Genomic DNA, 19,855 nt, shown 5'->3' on the forward strand with positions numbered 1-19,855 from the left:
AATTAAACCCATAAACTAGCAAAATGAGTGAAAAACAAAATTCCATCGATACTTTTTTTGCGAAGTGGAAAAGGGCCAGTGAGGAGACAGAAGAAGAACCTACAACCTCGAAGAAAAAGAAGGCTCAGTTAACAGTCAATACCAGGAGTCCTACTTGAAGTCTGGATTTATCGCAACTGGTGAGTCTTGCGCACCAAGGCCACTCTGCATAATATGTGGTGACCAGCTAAGTAATGAGGCAATGAAGCCTTCAAAACTGCTTCGCCACTTGGAGACCAAGCACCCTACTTTAAAAGACAAGCCTTCTGAGTATTTCAAAAGAAAAAAGCATGAACAAGAAGGACAGAAACAATTACTGGTGGCCACTACATCAAATCCGAGTGCACTGAGAGCATCATACTTGGTGGCTAATCGTATTGCTAAGGCTAAGAAGCCATTCATCATTGGTGAAGAATTGATCCTTCCAGCCACTAAAGATTTGTTGTGAACTTCTATGAGAGGCTGCGGCTAAAAAGATAGCACAGATGCCTCTTTAGGCTACCACCATCACACGGCGCATTGAGGAAATAGCAGAGGACATTGAATCACAATTGTTGGAAAGGATTAATAAATCACCGTGGTACGCTCTCCAAGTTGACAAATCTACAGATATTGACAACAAGGCAATGCTACATGTTTACCAGCATTAACTTTATCAAGAGGATGTGCATGAGGATATGTGCAGTATCATTGCCAACCAAAACCACAGCCGCAGAACTATTTAAATTGCTGGATGACTACATATCAGGAAAACTGAAATGGTCTTTTTGTGTCAGCATATGCACAGATGGAGCTGCTGCCATGACCAGAAGGATGTCTGGTTTAACTACTCGGATTAAGGAGGTTGCACCTGAATGCGAGTCTATGCATTGTGTCATTCACAGGGAAATGCTGGCTAGCCGAAATATACCACTGGAACTTAACAGCGTATTGAATGATGTTGTTAAAGTTATTAACCACATGAAAGCACACGCCCTTCACTCGCGCCTGTTTGAGCAGCTTTGTGAGGAAATGAACACGGAGCACAGTCACCTTCTCTTATACACAGAAGTAAGATGGTTATCCCGAGGGAGGTCCCTGGCCAGAGTGTTTGAATTACTGAGCCACTGCAGATTTCTCTCAGGAAAAAAGTCACCACTAGCAGCACATTTCAGTGACAAGGAATGGGTCGCAAAACTCGCTTACTTGAGCGACATATTTAACCTCCTCAATGAACTCAGTCGGTCACTTCAGGGGAAAATGACAACTGTCTTCAAGTTGGCAGATAAAGTAGCTGCATTTAAAGCCAAACTGGATTTGTGGGGACGATGCGTGAACGGGTATATTTGACATGTTTCAAACATTTGTGGGAATTTTGGAAGAAACAGAGCCCAAGCCTTCATTGTCCCAGCTGGTGCACAATCACCGTATTTGCTTTTAAAAGAGTTTGAATGCTACTTGCCAACCACCAAAGACCCTCGAATTGCCAAAGAATGGATCCGCGATCCATTTGTCAACAAACCGGGTGAATCCAGCGTGTCTATGCAAGAAGAGGATCAACTTCTGGAGATCGCAAATGACGATGGCCTTAAAAGTATGTTCAAGACTACAACTCTGCCGGTGTTCTGGATTAAAGTCATGGCAGAATACCCCGAGATTGCCACAAAAGCACTAAAAACCCTGTTGCCATTTCCGACATCCTATTTGTGTGAAGCAGGATTTTCTGCAGTGACAGCAACCAAAACAAAATTACGGAATAGACTGGACATAAGCAACACACTTCGGGTGACATTGTCTCCCATTACCCCTAGATGGGACCGTCTTGTTACAGAGAAACAAGCTCTGTAATCAGGGCTCCCACTGATTTAGCATTATGGTTGTTGAGAGATAGGCTACTATCTCTCATTCTATAAAAACATTTATTTTTAAGGCATGTTTAAACGTTACCATAGTGACTGGAAAGTGTTTGGAGGCAGAGAGGATGTTACTCATGTTATGTTGTTGGTGTGATGTTAAGAGGACACTTCTAATAAAGTTGCATACGAGTACACAGTGGATTCATGTTTATTTTTATGTCGTAGGTTCATGATTGGTAGTGAGCCTGAACCTATCATATTCAAATTGAATAACAAGTTTAAATACAGCCTGAATAATGATGACATGCTTGTTCCTCCTTTAACTTAGCCCAATAAATATCATAAGTTCGACAATTATATTTAAAAATACCAGTTTTTACGCCGGTCGAATAATTTTTTGTGCATTTATCTGTCCCACCCTAAGGGCTGGTCCGTGAAAATATTTTCTGACATTAAACCGGTCCATGGCCCAAAAAAGGTTGGGGACCACTGATATATATCATATTTGTAAGCTTACTTGACCCACAAGCCCCTCCCTCTCCTTGAGGTTTCTCCCCTTTCTCCCCCTCTAGGTCCTTTCCCGAGTTACTGTCACTCTCCCCATTGGGTCCCATTCCACTGCAACCCCACGTTGTTGTCTCTTCAGGGCCCCTCACTGACTTCTCCTCCCCCTCCCGTGTCTCTCTCTGTCCCTGGGGCCCCTTTGCTGTTGCAGCTTCCACACAGCCCCTCTCGACGAGGGGCTGGGAGTTCTTCTGGGGACCCTGCATTCTCACCTGGAATCCCTGCCCCATGGAGAGTGTGCTCTTCCTGGACCCATGTGCCTCTTATTAAATTGGGGGGTCTCAGGAGGGGGTCCGCAGATGTGGGAGGGGCAGTCCAGGCTCTGCCGGCAGAGAGAGGCAGGACTTGGGGAGAGGGGCGCACAGTGTCCGTCCCTAGCAATGGGGATCTCTCTCCCAGGATTTTAAACATCTGGGGGAGGAGGGAGCTGCCCCCTTGGGACCCAGACAGAAATCCCCGGGGCAGAGCCTGCCCCACGCCCAACACCAGGGGACACGGGCAGGGCTGCCTCAAGAGTTTCCCGGGAAACTCACGGAGCCTCCACCCGGCAGCTAAGGGGGCAGGCTCTGGGCCTCTCACCGGGACTCTGCACTCACCGCTGGGGGTTTGGGAGCGGGCTCTCGTCCACAGCGACCCTCAAGGCCCCCCCGCCCCCACCCCCACCCCCACCCCCACCCCCTCCGGCGTGCAAGGATGCGGACCGGGAGGGTCGGGTTTAAACCAGGAAGACTGCCCCCAGATCCAGCCTGACTTTTCTGGTCTGTAAGCAACTGCGCGTGCGCATCGCCACTAAAGGCCAGCGGGTTACCACCCAACTGAGCCCATCCCTCATCGGGCGGGATTTTTTTTTTTTTTTTGTCAGAGACACTGAAAGTCAGACATGAAGGAAGAGAGATGAGAAGCATCCGTTTTTCGTTGCGGATCCATAGTTGTTCACTGATTGCTTTCTCATATGTGCCTTCACCGAGGGACGAGGGCTACAATAGACTGAATGACCCCATTGTTCAAGCCAGAGGAGCCCCTGGTCAAGCTGGCAACCTTGGGGTTTGGAACCTCAGCATCCCAGTCTGATGCTCATTGCACCTTCGCCTGGTCAGGCTCGGGCGGGATATTAATACTGACCAATCAGGAGTAGAGACAGTGGGGGTAGGAGAGACTAAAACGCCCCTATCGTGGGCTCCCCTCCACCTTTCTCACCAGTTCTGGTTTTTTGTAGGTATTGGAATTTCACTAAGGTAATAAAATTTGTAAGATTTTTTTCTCGCAGAGTTAATATTATGACGAGTCCCTGCCTGGATTGCTCAGTTTCTTAGGGGCCTCCTGATCCACTAGGGCTGTGGGTAATTCAATGGAGCACATACAAGAAGCAAGCAATGAATGCATAAATGCGAGGGTGCAGTGAGCCTCAGACTAGGCCGCTGCTTTTCCTGACTGACTGACTTTCACAGTGTCTCTGTCAAAAAAAAAACACAAAAACCGCTTGCTGTGCGAAGCGCTCAGTTAGGCAGTAACCAATTGGCCTTTAAAGGCGAGGCGCACGCGCAGTTCCAATTTACAAACCAGGCAGCCGCTATAGCGAACGTCACGCGGGATCTGGTGACGGGCTTCCCGGTTTAAACCTGACCCTCCCTGTCCACATTCCTGCACGTGGGGAGCCTGAGGGTCCCTGTGGACACCGAGAGCCCCGCTCCCGAGCCCCCAGCGGTGAGTGCGGAGTCCCAGTGAGAGGCCCCGAGCCTGCCCACTTTGCTGCGGGTAGGGGGGAGGCGCTCCCCTCCATTTCCAGGGAAACTCTGAGGCCGGCCAGCCCGTGCCCCTCTCCCCCGCCCCCGTCTTCGGGCGTGGGACCCCCTTGCCGCAGGGTTTCTTGCCTCGGTCCCGCTCTGAGACCCCCCCCCCCCATTTAGTAAGAAACCCGAGTTCAGGAAGAGCACACTCTCCATGGGGCGGGGATTGGGGGGTGAGGAGAACGCGGGGTCCCCAGAAGAGCCCCCGGCCCCGTGCGGGGAGGGCTGTGTGGGAGCTGCGACAGCGAAGGGGCCCCGGGGACGCGCAGAGTGGGGCTGGGAGGGGTCAGGGGACGGAGAGAGACACGGGAAGGGAGGAGTGGTCAGTGAGGGGCCATGAACAGACCGCAATGTCGTGGTGCGGGGGGGGCGGGCGGGGGGAACCGCGACGGGGAGAGGGAAAATGTGGTCAAGTGACCACCGAGTTCCAAAGACACTAGAGTTACAGGAGACCTTAAAGGGGAGATTTATTAATCTGACTGGTTGCATCGAGCTCAAAGGCTCAAATGCGGTCCTTAGGCGTCCCTGTTCAATGTTTATAAAGGCAAAAGCTACAGGATTATGTTAGGGAAGTTTTAGCAAGTGCAAAAAAGCCATTTCACAGAAGCAGAAGTTGCGATTAGTTCATCAGTTTCTTTTGCATAATTTCCTGACTATTGCTGACAGTTGGGACTTGGGTTCTAGCTCAGTTTGCAAGTCTGCACTGAAAAATATAAGAAATTGTAAAGTGGTGATTACAGAAGGCATACAAAATGCCATTTGCTTACGCTAACAGTTTTAGTTTCTTGGCACCTGTCACATTCCCCGCTGGTTTTTATACTATGTGTAAAACCTTGACTTATTTTCCTCTATAGGGAGTGTAAGTCCTTTGCGGAACCATTAATTGGATTTTTCTCTAATTTTTGCCTAAGTTTTTCTGGACTGGCGATGAGCTTTCTTGAATTTCTCCTGAGCTGTTGGCATAGAAGCAGCAGCTTCCCTGAGGGCTACGCAAAGCCTTGCCCGTTTAAGGAACAGCAGGTTTAGTCCCTTCCTATTTTGTAAAACTGTTTCCTCTATATAAATGAACCTGAGGCATAACATATACTAGAATATATGATAGAGGCTTATTTTGTTTTAAACTTGTTTTTTTTTCTTTGTACCTTTACAATTTGCATAAATCCTTTGTAACATAAATTTTTAGTTTTTTATGAACCTTAAATATTTAGCTTTTATAACAATTTTTCCTTTAAAATATACTTTCTTTTGGAGGTGTCTTCGCCCTAAGTAGCTAATATTTACAGGTTACTTTACAGGGGTAGCTACAAGCACATATATTTTTTATTTATTATGTAGAGTTGTTCTCCGCCTCCTGTAGGACCTATAGCGGCACATATACTAAATTTTAAGATGACTTGTTTTGACCTTTCTCAACCCTAGTTTTTTCCCTTTCTTAAAGTTTAGTTAGAAGTAGTCCTGCCTGACCTGTGGGGGCGCAGTGGATAAAGTGTCGACCTGGAAATGCTGAGGTCACCGGTTCAAAACCCTGGGCCTGCCTGGTCAAGGCACATATGGTAGTTGATGCTTCCAGCCGCTCCTCCCTTCTCTCTCTCTCTCTCTTCTCTCTCTCTGTCCTCTTTCTCTCTTTCTCTGTCTCTCCCTCTCCTTTCTAAAATGAATAAAAAAAAAAAAAAAGTTAAAGAAGTAGTCCTAAGGTGAGATTAATCAGGCTTCAGGCATTCACAGACTAGCCAGCTTCCGGTTTGTGGCTGGAGCAGGGCATGTCCTTCTCAGGGTCAACTTAAAAGGGTTGGTGGGATCTGTTTGCACCATCTCCGAGGGGGTCTCTAATGGAGCTTATGGAGCAGGATTGTTGCCCTACCTGATACAATTTTATATGGGGTGAATCCTGCCTTGTAGGGGGTGCATTTAGGTTTTAATACAATTAGGGGGAGTTAGTCCAGTTTTCACCAGTTTTTAGAATGAATTTGGTCAGGACTTCTTTCAGAGTTCGGTTTATTTTTTTGACTTCTCCTAAACTCAGGTCTGTAAGCACAATGTGATTTCTAATTAATATTGAGTGCCTTTCCTACTAGCTGTGAGACCTTGGATATAAACACAGGCCCATTATTGGACCTAATATTAATGGGCAAGCTAAATTTGGAAATAATTTTATGTAGTAATTTCTTAACAACTGTTACTGTGGTCTCATCTCTCGTAGAGAAAGCTTCCATTTATCCTGAAAAGGTGTCAGTAAAAACTAATCGGTACTTATATTCCTGTGACAGTGGCTTTACTTCAGTAAAATTTATTTCTAAATGTTTACCTGGGAAAGTTTCTCTTTTCCTATTTTTATAACTTCTCTATTTTGCTTAATACTTACTTGGGCACAGACTAAACACTTGGACACTATGCTTTTTTCAACTGGGGCTTAGGAAAGTAAACTCCTTTGTTTGGCACTTTAAACTGTTTTTTTTCTTATGCTTAGTTGTCCTTTTCTAGTTACTAAACTTTCTAAAGGCTCCACTGGTTTTTTAGGGCTACCTTCTTGGTAGTAGCATCAGCCGCTTGGTTTTTCTTGAGCTTTTAGGGAATTTCCCCCCTCTTTTGGTACCTTGGACAGTGGATGACAGCCACTATTTTAGGGGAGCAGACTTTTGCATTGTTGGGGTGAGGGTTTGAGCCTTACCTTTGTTAGTTTGGAAGTCTTCTCCTGATGGCCCCTTTTCTACTGGGCCTGTCTTAAGTTGCTCCTGCCTTTAGAAATCTTACCCGTCTTTGGCTAGCCAGCCATCTGAGGGGCGAATCAGGGTGATATGAGTGAGGGAGGGGCAAGGTCCTTTGTGAAATATTTAGCTTTATTTCTTTAGCAGCTGATGGTTCTACCTTTTAAAGGCTTATTCCCAGTAAGTTTTCTAATTTTTGTAGTATACTTTTGTTTTAATGTCTGGAGCTGACTGTGATATAAAGGCTAAGTTAATTGCCCTAGCATTTTCTGGTGCTTCAGGGTCTAGAGATGTATAGAGCCTGTAAGCTTTTGGTAGTCTCTTTTTTTTTTTTTTTTTCAAAGAGAGAGTCAGAGAGAGGGATAGACAGGGACAGACAGACAGACAGGAACAGAAAGATGAGAAGCATCAATCATTAGTTTTTCGTTGCGACTTCTTAGTTGTTCATTGATTGCTTTCTCATATGTGCCTTGACCGCAGGCCTTCAGCAGACCGAGTAACCCCTTGCTCGGGGGCAGCAACCTTGGCCTCAAGCTGGTGAGCCCTTGCTCAAACCAGATGAACCCGCGCTCTAGTTGGTGACCTCGACGTCTCGAACCTGGGTCCTCCGCATCCCAGTCCGATGCTCTATCCACTGCGCCACCACCCGGTCAGGCTTGGTAGTCTCTTTAAGAGAATTGCAGAAGTCTCTAGAGGACACTGAATATCTTCTGACACCTTAGACAAATTTACGGGCTTTTAGCAGCTGCCTTGATCTCTGCTAACAGAAACTAGTGAAAAGTGTTCAAAGCTTCCCATCCCACTGTAGTGTTAAGGTCCTATCTACACTGGACTACTGGAAACACCTTGTTGAGGTGTTCTTGGTTGTCTTCCTTAGCTCCTTAGTTTATTCCTAATGTAGCAGCCTTTTTTCTTCACCTCAGTTTTGAGTTGTTTCCTAGCCTTAGTAATGAACAGAGTGACTAAGAGCTGCTGGCAATCATCCCAACTGGGGAGGTGTGTGTACAGTAGAGTTTCTAACAGTCTTGTTATGGCTTGAGGCTTCTCTGAGAAAGGAGGATTCTGAATTTTCTAATTTTATACGTTGCTTTACGGGGAAAAGCACATAAACTATGAAAGGTTGCTTCTCAGGCACCTAGATAAAGATGCCATATCATGGGCCCCACTGCAGATCTGCAGAACCACAACTTAGTTTTTTTAATCAATTACGGAGGGAGGAGCAAGAAGCATCAACTTTCATTTGTTCCTTGATCAGGCAAGCCCCAGGTTTTGAACAAGCGACCTCTGTGCTCACGGTGGACACCTTATCCACTGTGTCACCGCAGGTCAGGTAGCACTGTTGTTTTCATGAGCTGCTACAGATGATTCCAGGGTGAGCCTAGGGATTAGCAGGAAGGATCCTGGATATATTTGCTTTCTCTTTTTGTTGTTTGTTCAAAAAAATTTATTTAGAAATCACAGAAGTATTCTGACCAGATGCTGTCACAGTGGATAAAATTGCAGACTGGGATGCAGAGGACCTAGGTTTGAAACCCTGAGGTCACCCACTTGAGCGCTGGGTTGCCAGCTTGAGCATAGGATCAAATACATATCCCTATGATCAATAGCTGGAGCCCAAAGTTTGCTGCCTGAAGCCCAAGGCTGCTGAGTGTAGCAAGGGGTTATTCACTCTGCTGTAGAACCTTCTGCCCCATCAAGGCACATATGAGAAAGCAATCAATGAACAGTCAAAGAGCCACAATGAAGAATTGATGCTTCTCTTCTCTCTCCCTTCCTATCTGTCTGCACGTATCGGTCCCCCCCTCTATCACATCAAATAAAATAACTGACAGAGTAGAAGTGGGCTCAGGAAACAGGTTTCAGAAGCAAAAGAGGAATCCTGGAATCTTAAAAGAGAGACAGGCAAAGGTGAGTGGGGGGCACAGACATGTTCCAGAGAAGAGAGCCCAGGATGCATTTGTGAAAGTGGGGAGCAGGGATGGTCAGGGGAGGTGACAGGGTGTTGTGTTGGGTTTGGGCGTTCAGGAGAGCAGCGCCCATTCTCATTGCGGTGGGAATGTGTGGACGTCTGAGGGAGGACAGACAGGTGAAGACAGGAAAATAATACAGTGTGGTCTCCCTGTAGGAGCACTTGTGGCTGACTCCAGTGTCGATGGATAGGAGAGTGTGACCCTTTAAGCATTTCCAGGTTCCAGGTCCTTCTGTCTGTGAGTGTGGTGGAAGTGGACAAAGGGCTGTGTGGACACCTGTGAAGGCACATTCTCTAAATGCAGACTTGACTTCTCAACATACTGTCACCTGAGAAAACAAGCAGGAGCCGGACCAGGACAGAATGGCTGCTTCTCAGGTAAGCAATGTGTCCTGGGCAGAAGCTGTGTTTGCTTTTCCTTCTACCTTTAGTGGTTTACGACTCTCAACCATTAATTCTCTACTTCTGATATTCCTTCCTAGTGAGGTTGTTTCCATTTACTTTTTTTTAAAATTTTATTTATTGATTTTAGATAGGAGAGAGAAAAATGGAGCACAGAAAGAGCAGGAAGAAATGGGAAGCATCATCTTCTAGAAGGGGTTTCTCTCATGTTCCTTGAGTGGGTAAGCCCCGGTTTTGAACCCCGGCAACCTCAGCATCCCAGGTTGACGATTTATCAACTGTGCCACCAGATTAGCTCTTTCTCTCTTTTTTTTAATGTTTATTTTATTTATTTTAGAGAGAGTCAGTGAGAGAGAAAGAGAGAGGCGAGAATGCTGATCTGTTCCTGTATGTGCCCTGTGCAGGGATCAAACCAGCAACCTTTACACTTCAAGACCATGCTCCAACCTACTGAGCTACCCGGCCAGAGTCCAGGCTCTTTTACTTAATTGACAGGGTCAGCGCCTTATATATAAATATTTTTCTTCTTTGTCCCAGAGGCTTCTGTGTCTTCTCTCCATCTAGGCTCCCTGAGGGCATGAACAATTTCCACCACAAATTAATCACTTTTTTTATTATTATTTTGACAATTTAATTTAACAGGGTGACATTGATCAATAAGAGGACATAGGTTTCAGTAAAACACCTCACAGCATTTGAACTATGAATTATGTTGTGTTCCCATCACTTGGAGTTCAATTACTTTCCCTTGCCTTATATTTGTCCTTCCTCTTTATACCTTTCCCACACCCCTCCCCTTATTATTCTCCCCACTTCCCCTCCTGGTAACCACTTTTTTCTATGTCCTTGAGTCTCAGTTTAACATCCCAACTATGTGTGTAAACAGTTCTTAGGTTTCATACACGGATTTCACTCAGCATAATGTTCTCAGGGTCCATCCATGTTGTTGCAAATGACACTAGTTTATCATTTATTTTTTTGTGTGTGTGACAGAGAGACAGACAGATAGTGACAGACAGGCAGGAGGGAAAGAGATGAGAGCATCAGTTCTTCGTTGCGGCACATTAGTTGTTCATTGACCACTCTCTCATATGTGCCTTGACTGCGGGGCTACAGCAGAGCGATTGACCCCGTGTTCAAACCAGATGAGCCTGTGTTCAAGCCGGCAACCTCAGGTTTTCAAACCTGGGTCCTCTGTGTCCCAGTTTGATGCTCTATCCACTGCGCCACTTCCTGGTTAGGCTATTATCATTTCTTATGACTCAGTAGTATTCCATTGTACATCATCTTTATCCTATCTTCTATTGAAGGACATTTTGCTTGTTTCCATTTGCCTTGGTCACTGTGACTTATGCAACGATTGACCTGGGTCTCCAAGTATATTTATGTATGAATATTTTTGAGTTTTGGGGTAGATAACCCAGTAGAGAGATGGCTGGGTCATGGTAGGTCTGTTCTTAATGTTTTGAAGTATCTCCATACTTTCTTCCACAATGGCTGTAACAGTTTACATTCCTATCAGGAGTGAATGAGGGTTCCTTTTTCTCTACAGCATCTCCAATACTTGTTACTACCTGTCTTGTTGACAGTAGGCAATCTAACAGTTGTGAAGTTTAATGTCACTGTAATTTTGATTTGCATTTCTCAACTAGCTAGTGAAGATGAGCATCTTTTCATATATCTGTTGGCCATTTGTATGTCTTTTTAGAAGTGTATGTTCAGGTCCTCTCCCTATTTTTTTTTTTTTTTTTTTTTTGTATTTTTCTAAAGTTGTAAATGGGGAGGCAGTCAGATAGACTCCCATAGGCTCCTGACCGGGATCCACCCGGCATGCCCACCAGGGGGCGATGCTCTGCCTATCTGGGACGCAGCTCTGTTGCAACCAGAGCCATTCTAGCGCCTGAGGCAGAGGCCACAGAGCCATCCTCAGTGCCCGGGCCAACTTTGCTCCAATGGAGCTTTGGCTGCCGGAGGGGAAGAGAGAGACAAAGAGGAAGGAGAGGGGGAGGGGTGGAGAAGCAGATGGGTGCTTCTCCTGTGTGCCCTGGCCGGGAATCGAACCCAGGACTCCTACACGCCAGGCCGACGCTCTACCACTGAGCCAACCGGCCAGGGTCCTCTCCCTATTTTTTAATTGGGTTGTTCGCTTTTTTGTTTCTGAGCTTTTTGAGGTCTTTTTTATTTTGGATGTTAACCCCTAATAAGAGCTGTTGTTTGCAAGTATCATCTCCCATTTCGTTGGCTGCCTATTTGTTCTGTTGTCTGTTTCTTCTGCTGTGTAGAAGTTTTTTAGTTTGATACAGTCTTATTCACTTATTTTTACCTTTACTTCCCTTGCCATTGGGGTCATATTCATAAATTGCTGTGTATGGCCAAGGTCTGTGAGTTTAGTACCTATATTGTCTTCTATGTAATTTACTGTTTTAGCTCTTACATTTAGTTTTTTTATCTATTTTGAATTACTTTCTGTGCAGGGGGACAAAAATGTTTCATTCTATTGCATGTGACTTTTCAGTTTTCCCAGCACCATTCCTTGAAAAAGCTTTGTTTTCTCCATTGTGTGGTTTTGGCTCCTTTGGTGAAGGTGATTAGTCCATATGTATATCTATAGTTTTATTTTTTGGGTCACAATTCTTTTCCATTGGTCTGTGGGTCTACTTTTCTACCTATACAATCTGTTTTGATTATCATGGCACGGTAGTATAATTTGAAGTCAAGTATTGAAATACTTCTGGGTTTGTTTTTCTTTTTCTCAGGACTGTTTTTGTTATTCAGATTTTTTTTTACGGGTACATAGAATCATGGTGATTCTTTGTTTCATTTCTTTAAAAAATGACTTGGGGATGTCGATGGGGATTGCATTAAATTTGTATATTGCTTTGGGTAATATGGCCATTTTTACTCTGTTGACCCTTCCAATCCATGAACATGGAATAATTTTTCATTTCATGGTGCCCCTTTCAATTTCTTTTAATAATGCTTTGTAGTTTTCTCTATACAGAAACTTTACATTGTTTATTAAGTTTATTCCAAGGTATTTTATTTATTTTTGTTGTTGCAACTGTAAAGGGAATTTTTTTTTTCAGTTCATTTTCTCGAGTTTCATCTTTCGCAGATGTGAGAGCAATATACTTTTGTACGTTGACTTTCTATCTGGAACTTTATTGCATTGGTTTATATTTTTCAATATTTTTTTGGTGGAGTTTTTGGGGTTTTCTTGTTTTCTTTCTTTTTTCTTCAGTGAGAGGAGAGGAGGCAGAGACAGACCCGTGGATGCCCCTGACCAAGATGTACCTGGCAAGTCCACTAGGAGCTGATGCTCTGCCCATCAGGGGACCTTGCTTCATTGCAACTGGAGACATTTTTTAGCACCTGAGGCAGAGACCATGGAGCTGTCTTCAGTGCTTAGTGCCAACTGGCTTCAATCGAGCCATGGCTGCAGGAGGCAAAGAGGGGCAAGTGAGGGGGTAGAGTAGAGAAGCAAATGGGTGCATCTCCTGTGTGCACTGACAGGGAATTGTACCGGGACATCTATATGCTGGACAAACTCTCTACCACTGAGCCAACTGGCAGGGTGTTGGGTGTCTTATATACAGGATCATATCATCTGGAAAAATGATACCGTTACTTCTTCTTTCCCCGATATGAAAGCCTTTTCTTTCTTTCTCTTTTCTGATGCTCTAGCACTATGTTGTATAGGAGTGAAGAGACTGGGCAGCCTTGTGTTGTTCCTGATTTTATTCTAAAAGCTTTCAGTTTTTCTCCGTTTAGTATGATATTGGCTGATAGTTTCTCATATATGCTCTTTATTATGTTAGATACTTACATATTTTATTTATTTATTTTTTATTCATTTTAGAGAGGAGAGGAAGAGACAGAGAGGGAGAGAGAGAGGAGAGACAGAGAGAGAGAAGGGGGGGAAGAGCTGGAAGCATCAACTTCCATATGTGCCTTGACCAGGCAAGCCCAGGGTTTCAAACCAGTGACCTCAGCATTTCCAGGTCGACACTTTATCCACTGCGCCACCACAAGTCAGGCAGATACTTACATATTGCTAAGTAAAATAAAAAGTCACAGAAAAAAAAGGTAAAATATAAAAAGGAAAAATATCACAAACAAAAATAAATACAATAAAAGAATAAAAATTAAAGATAAATTCAAATGAGATAAAGAAGAGAAATGAAAAAGTAAAATGAAAGTAAATAAAATGAGGAAAAGAAATAAAATATTATTTTTCAGGCCCTGGCCGGTTGGCTCAGCGATAGAGCGTCGGCCTGGCGTGCGGGGGACCCGGGTTCGATTCCCGGCCAGGGCACATAGGAGAAGCGCCCATTTGCTTCTTCACCAACCCCCTCCTTCCTCTCTGTCTCTCTCTTCCCCTCCCGCAGCCAAGGCTCCATTGGAGCAAAGATGGCCCGGGCTCTGGGGATGGCTCCTTGGCCTCTGTCCCAGGTGCTAGAGTGGCTCTGGTCACAGCAGAGCGACGCCCCGGAGGGGCAGAGCATCGCCCCCTGGTGGGCAGAGCGTCGCCCCTGGTGGGCGTGCCGGGTGGATCCTGGTCGGGCGCATGCGGGAGTCTGTCTGACTGTCTCTCCCCATTTCCAGCTTCAGAAAAATACAAAAAAAAAATTATTTTTCAGTTTATGAGGTTAGTTTTTCTTTGTTTTTTACAGAGACAGAGAGAGAGCCAGAGAGAGGGATAGACAGGGACAGACAGATAGGAATGGAGAGATGAGAAGCATCAGTCATTAATTTTTCAGTGCGCATTGTGACACCTTAGTTGATTTTTGATTGCTTTCTCATATGTGCCTTGACCATGGGCCTTCAGCAGACCAAGAAACCCCTTGCTCAAGCCAGCAACCTTGGGTCGAAGCTGGTGAACTTTTACTCAAACCAGATGAGCCCACGCTCAAGCTGGTGACCTCAGGGTCTCGAACCTGTGTCCTTGGCATCACAGTCTGATGCTCTATCCACTGCGCCACTGCCTGGTCAGGCAAGATTAGTATTATTTTGTGGTAGGTGTTGCTGTACTGCAAATTTTGGCTCTGAGATTCTTGGGAAGAACTCCGATGACCTTCCTGTTAATGATGTAGGCAGGGCCGCAGTCAGTGGTGGGTGTGGTATGTTGTGAGGGTTTACAGTTCCAGCTTTATGGCTTGGTGGCTTTAAGTTTCTTGCAGTGGCGACTTGAGGTCTCTGGGCACTCCTCCACATGTCTCAAGAAACCAGGGGACCCGATGTGGAGTAGCTCTGTTTCTCAGTGGAGAGAGTGGCTCTGGAGTTAGCAGTGGGGTCTGGCACTGCCACTCTTCCCTTGGGCGAGGTGAGCGAGTTGTCATCTGGGAGGCTGGGACGCTGCACTTTGTTTTGGTGCTGAGAGTAGGCCACAGGCAGACTACAAAAAGTGTTGCCGGGACCCTGAACCCAGCCCGCCCCCTCTCCCCACCTTAGTTCAGCACCTGCTCCTCTGCCTCTCTGCCTCTCCTATCTGAAGGAGGCTCAGGCACTGCTGACTTCACTGTTCATTTCACAGTAAACAAGACCCAGGCAACATGGCCCTTACTCATTCCTACAGTGCAGCCAAAAAAAAAAAAACCACCAAAAAACTGGTAAGGCTGGTTCCTCTCCTATTCACAGCTGACCTTGGGGGCATTATATCTTCCACTCCTATTTTCAGTGCATCATTCACTCAGTTCATTCGGTGTGGGGATCTTTCAGGTGCACTGTGAGTTCAGCTGGGGTTACTTTACTGTGTTACAACTGTTCAATTTGATGTAATTTTAAAAGGAGAGATCAGGGGTATCTCTCATCCCACCATTACTCTGTAATCACTTTCAAATACAAGAAATATCTCCTTTGTGACATCAAGTTGGGACGGTAACTGTGTCCAACATCTATATGAGGATGAGTCAGAGGCTTGAGAATCAGTAAGAAGGGAATGTAGGCTTCAGTTTAACATGGCTGCAGATCACCTCTGTGGGACAGGATTAAGGAAATGCACCTTCTGTGGGTCAGAATAGCTGAGGAGGTTTTGACAGAGAAGAGCAGCTAGAAGACACCTGCTCACTAGATTGCTGAGAACGTCCTGCCATTTTAAGGGAGTGTTAAGGTTCAGAATGTGGAGCATACATGTAGATGGACATTTGCAAAAATTACTATTTTTCTGATCATTTTCAGATAATTTCCTTATTCATATTGTGTGCCTACAGTGTAACAGCAGAGCTCTCCACAAATGTGTATAAAATTTTTCAAAAAATTAGAGACAAAAAATCAATTGCTTTAAATTCTTTTCTGTTATTATGGATGTTCTTGCTACTGTGTCTATTAAAAATGAGTATCAGCTGACCAGTAGGGGGCACAGTGGATAGAGCATTGAACTGGGACACAGAGGACCCAGGTTCAAACCCCCGACGTCACCAGTTTTAGCATGGAATCATAGACATGACCCCATGGTCACTTGCTTAAACTCAAAGCTTTCTGGCTTGAAGCCCAAGGTTGCTGGCTTGCCCAAGCAGTAAGCAATGGAGTCGCTCGCTCTGCTGTACTCTCCCCCCCCCCTTCTTGTCAATGCACTTATGGGAAAGCAATCAATGAACAACTAAGGAGACTTAACTAAGAACTGATGTTTTTCCTCCCTCTCTTTTCGTGACAGTCCCTCTCTCTGTCTCGCTGTGTCAGAGAAAAAAGAAAATGAAATGAGTATCATTCACAAGTGATTTATGAAACTACAGAACCACAATATCTTTCATTTTATTTTACTTTATTTTTAAGATTTTTATTAACTCATTTTAAAGACGAGAGGGAGCAAAAACGAATAAGTAGGGAGAGAGAAAAGGTAGGAGTAGAAAACATAAACTCCAATTTGTGCCTTCATTAGGGAAGCTAGGGATTTGAACCGGCAACCTCATTTTTCCAGGTTGACACTTTTTCCACTGCACCACCACAGGTCAGAGTCTATCACTATCAAACTGTACCTAGTTCTTCTATTATGTCTTTGTGCATAACATGTTAATATGATTTGAGCTATTTTTTCTTCCTAAGAAGTTTTTGTTATTATCACTTATGGAAACGTCTTGAGATGTTTATGAGGTTTCTTATGAGTATTAGACAGTGTTTGTACAGTTTTTTTGAGAAACTGTAGATTAAGTTTCAAGTAAAATGCAATGTCATTTCTTCGCTGTATGTTTGTTTCACAAAGCAGTCTCACGGAAAAGAAGAAATACCTAGTTCTAAGATTACGTATAGTAAATTTGTGGTTGCTATGCATCCTATTCCTTGAGAACAAGAAATCCTTTTAAAATTTTAGCTTGGACATTCTAGGAGGAGAGTAGAGAAAGGCCACGTGGAGGAGAGGAGTAGCAGCCAAGGTGGTGGAGTGCTGAAGGAGAAGCCAGTTTGTGTAGAGTTTGTGCAGAGAGAAGGAGATGGAGAACAGAGAAATGAAGAATGCAAATAGAGAAGTTGTGGTGGAAACCATCCAGATGAGCACTGTCTTTGATGGTGAAGCCATAGACCCAGGTACTGGGGCAAAATACAGATTCAACTCAAAAACTGGAGCCAGAGAGTGGAAAGATCCCTTAATGCAAATGCCAAAGCAGACTGAGTCCAGCATGCACGGAGCAGCTCCAAGCAGAGCTGTGTCTGTGGAAGGAACTGGGCCACCGAGGAGCACCGACAGGGAAGGAGAGTGGCCGCGTGGCAAAGCAAAGGCTGAGGAGGCACACCCAGGGTCCAGAAACCAGGATGGCAAGCCAGGCACCCCCAAGAACAGAGACCCAGCGGTCATGAGCAGGGCTTCCCCCAAACCACACCCAGGAAAGTAAGCAGGGTCTGGTGTTGGTCCCACAGAACGGTCCAGGGGGAACCTTGCCTGTCAGAGGGTTGCTGCCTCTCCCTAAGTTCTCTGAGGGGATATGCCATGCATAGGGGTGAAAATGTAGCCAAAAGGAACTCAGAGATCCGGGGTCCCAAATAGGATGTTTAAACAGCACAAAGAAGTTTGATTGCCTAGTTGCCTTTTTCTGAGACGGCACAGGGGAAATTTCTCTCTGGTATCTCTGTGCTTCTGACCGGCTGGACTACCAGTTTCTGGATGTGGAATTGTGGTGTTTCTTCTTTCTCTTGACTGCTAGGATGCTCTGTTCAGTTCACCCCTAGAAAGAGTGCAGAACTGCTTGGCATTAGTGCTGAGGACTACCTGCACATCTCATTGCATTTCATTTTCCTGCCTTCATTTTAGAATCACCCAGAATTCTTCACTTATAAATACAGTTCAATACCATACACCTTTGTAAGACACCTTAAATCTTTTTCAAAAGAAGACAGACAGCCCTGGCCAGATAGCTCGGTTGGTTGGAGTGTTGTCCTGAAGTGCAGAGGCTACTGGTTCAATCCCCGGTCAGGGCACATACAGGAACAGTCTCTTTGTTTCTCCCTGCCTCTCTCTCTAAAGAAGAAGAAGGAGAAGAAGAAGAAGAAGAAGGAGGAGGAGAAGGAGGAGGAGAAGGAGAAGGAGAAGGAGAAGGAGAAGAATGAATAGATAATGAGTTATTCTAGAAAGAAGAAAACAGTAAATATCTTTTATATTTTTATTGAGGCATAAGTTCTATTCAACAAAGTGCACAGATCTAAGGTATTAAGTCTGATAATAGACTCCTCTCAGAGGCAGGACAATATTTATCCTCACATATTAGTTTTGCTGTTTTGAATTTCATATAAATGGAATTACACAGATGTGCTCTTTCCTGTCTGCTGTTTTGCTCAGCATGTCTGTGAGATTCACCCACGTCATACTGTCGATCAGCAGTCCTTTTCTCTTCACTGTTGTGGTGGCTGTGTTAAGTTTCTCACTATTATATATTCCAGTGCTATGAACTTTCTTGTGCATAACTCCTGGTGAGCATAAACATGTGTTTCTTTGGAACATATTCCTAGGAGTGAGTTTGCTGGAGCCATTGCTGGAATCTGCAGAGAATTCCAAAGTTGGTGGCTCCACTTTGCACTTCCACCAGCAATGACTGAGAGTTCTGATTGCTTTCCTTTCTTGTCAACACTTGATGTTAGCCATCCAGATTAAATTTTTTTTCTTGAAATGGAAAAAAAAATTTTAGCTTGAAGTTCTGTATGCATTTTCCTTTGTTTTCTTTCTCTGTGCTATTGAGGAGTATGGCACGTGGACTGGAGACATTGGTGTCACTGGTAAAAAGAGAGCTTGTTAGAGCTGTGGAAACACAGGCCCCATCCCAGAAGTCCTGAGTGAGAATCAGCATTTTTAGAAAGTGCAGTTCACTGTTGTCCATGTCAGAATTGAAGAAGTACTTAAACTTCCACCTTGTGACGTTTCCACCTGACAAATATGATATACACAACTGATCATGAGTGATACACATACAACACTGACAAATCCACATGCCTGTGTTGATACCTTAATTCTACTGATAAATTTTAGAGACAGAGAGAGAAAAGACATCAACTTTCTGTTGCACTTATTTATTATATATTAGTTGATTTCTTGTATGTGCCTTGACCAGGAATCAAACCTGCCACATTGGTAAATCAGGAGAATGCTCTATCCATCTGATCTACCAGGTCACAGTGATGCCTTAATTTTAAAATTCATCTTCTTGTAAAGTCAATTCTGCGTAGTGCATTTTTGGATATGTGCATTGTCATTACTCAGTGTTAAAAAATAAGTTACAGAATATTTCTATGTGAAAGATTAAAAAACAAAGGATGACAAAAAAATTTTTGAGAAAGAGCATTGTCACCTACCCAAGTAGTGGCACAGTAGATAAGGCACACTGGCCTGGGACACAGGTATTAGATTGAAAGCCCCGAGGTTACTGACTTCAAACTAGGGTCCCTGGCTTCACAGTGGGGTTATACTTGTTAACCCATGGGTGCTGGCAGGAGCCCAAAGATGGCTGACTTAAGCAACGGGTCACAGGCTCACCTAGAGCCACCTGGTCAAGAGCAGAAAGCAGTGAATGAACAACTAAAAGCCCCACATCTTTAGTTGATGCTTCTCATCTCTGTCAAATCAGTTTGTGTGACCCTCTTCTCACACACACTCAGAAAAAATATATATTGCTGGGCAAAATGATCTTACTGGATCATTTTCTCTTAGAACAAGACCACTTCTAACCCTGTTTTCATGTTGGATGGCATCATGAACTGACACTATGGACCTCTGTTAATGTGTCTTTTCTTCCAGAAACCATTGACCTTCAGGGATGTGGCTGTAGATTTCTCTCGGGAAGAGTGGGAAAGCCTGGACCCAGCTCAGCAGAAACTGTACACGGATGTGATGTTGGAGAATTGCAGGAACCTGGTCTCCCTGGGTGAGGATGACTTCCTTCCTGAGTTTATTCTCTACCTGTGGGTTTTTGTTTTCTTCATTAGTGGGAACATCACGTGGGAGCTTCTGCCTTGCAGGGTAGATTTCAGAGTTCTGCCATCAGGGACCAAATATGGGGGTTTGGTGGTGTAGAAACAAAGGCTTCATGATGCACATTAATTAGAACTCAGTGTATGAAAACTTACATGTTTCTAGAA

At 44.6% G+C, this 19,855-nt stretch overlaps 2 protein-coding genes across 2 annotated transcripts in view; both read left to right on the forward strand.

The window, feature by feature from the left end:
* LOC136331912 (zinc finger protein 420-like) overlaps positions 1–19,855 on the forward strand; it is a 320,698-nt gene that overhangs the window by 284,905 nt on the left and 15,938 nt on the right. The window contains 2 exon segments of the mRNA XM_066271080.1: positions 9,126–9,277; positions 19,515–19,641. Of these exon segments, the coding sequence (XP_066127177.1) occupies positions 9,263–9,277; positions 19,515–19,641 (142 nt within the window). The 5' untranslated portion in view covers positions 9,126–9,262.
* The window catches only part of LOC136331892 (zinc finger protein 420-like), a 233,756-nt gene continuing 217,911 nt past the window's right edge, over positions 4,011–19,855 (forward strand). Inside the window, 1 exon segment of the mRNA XM_066271051.1 lies at positions 4,011–4,142. The gene's annotated coding sequence lies outside the window, so the exon portion shown is untranslated.

Source organism: Saccopteryx bilineata, chromosome 3, assembly GCF_036850765.1.
Source record: "Saccopteryx bilineata isolate mSacBil1 chromosome 3, mSacBil1_pri_phased_curated, whole genome shotgun sequence".
NCBI classification, from domain to species: Eukaryota; Metazoa; Chordata; class Mammalia; order Chiroptera; family Emballonuridae; genus Saccopteryx; species Saccopteryx bilineata.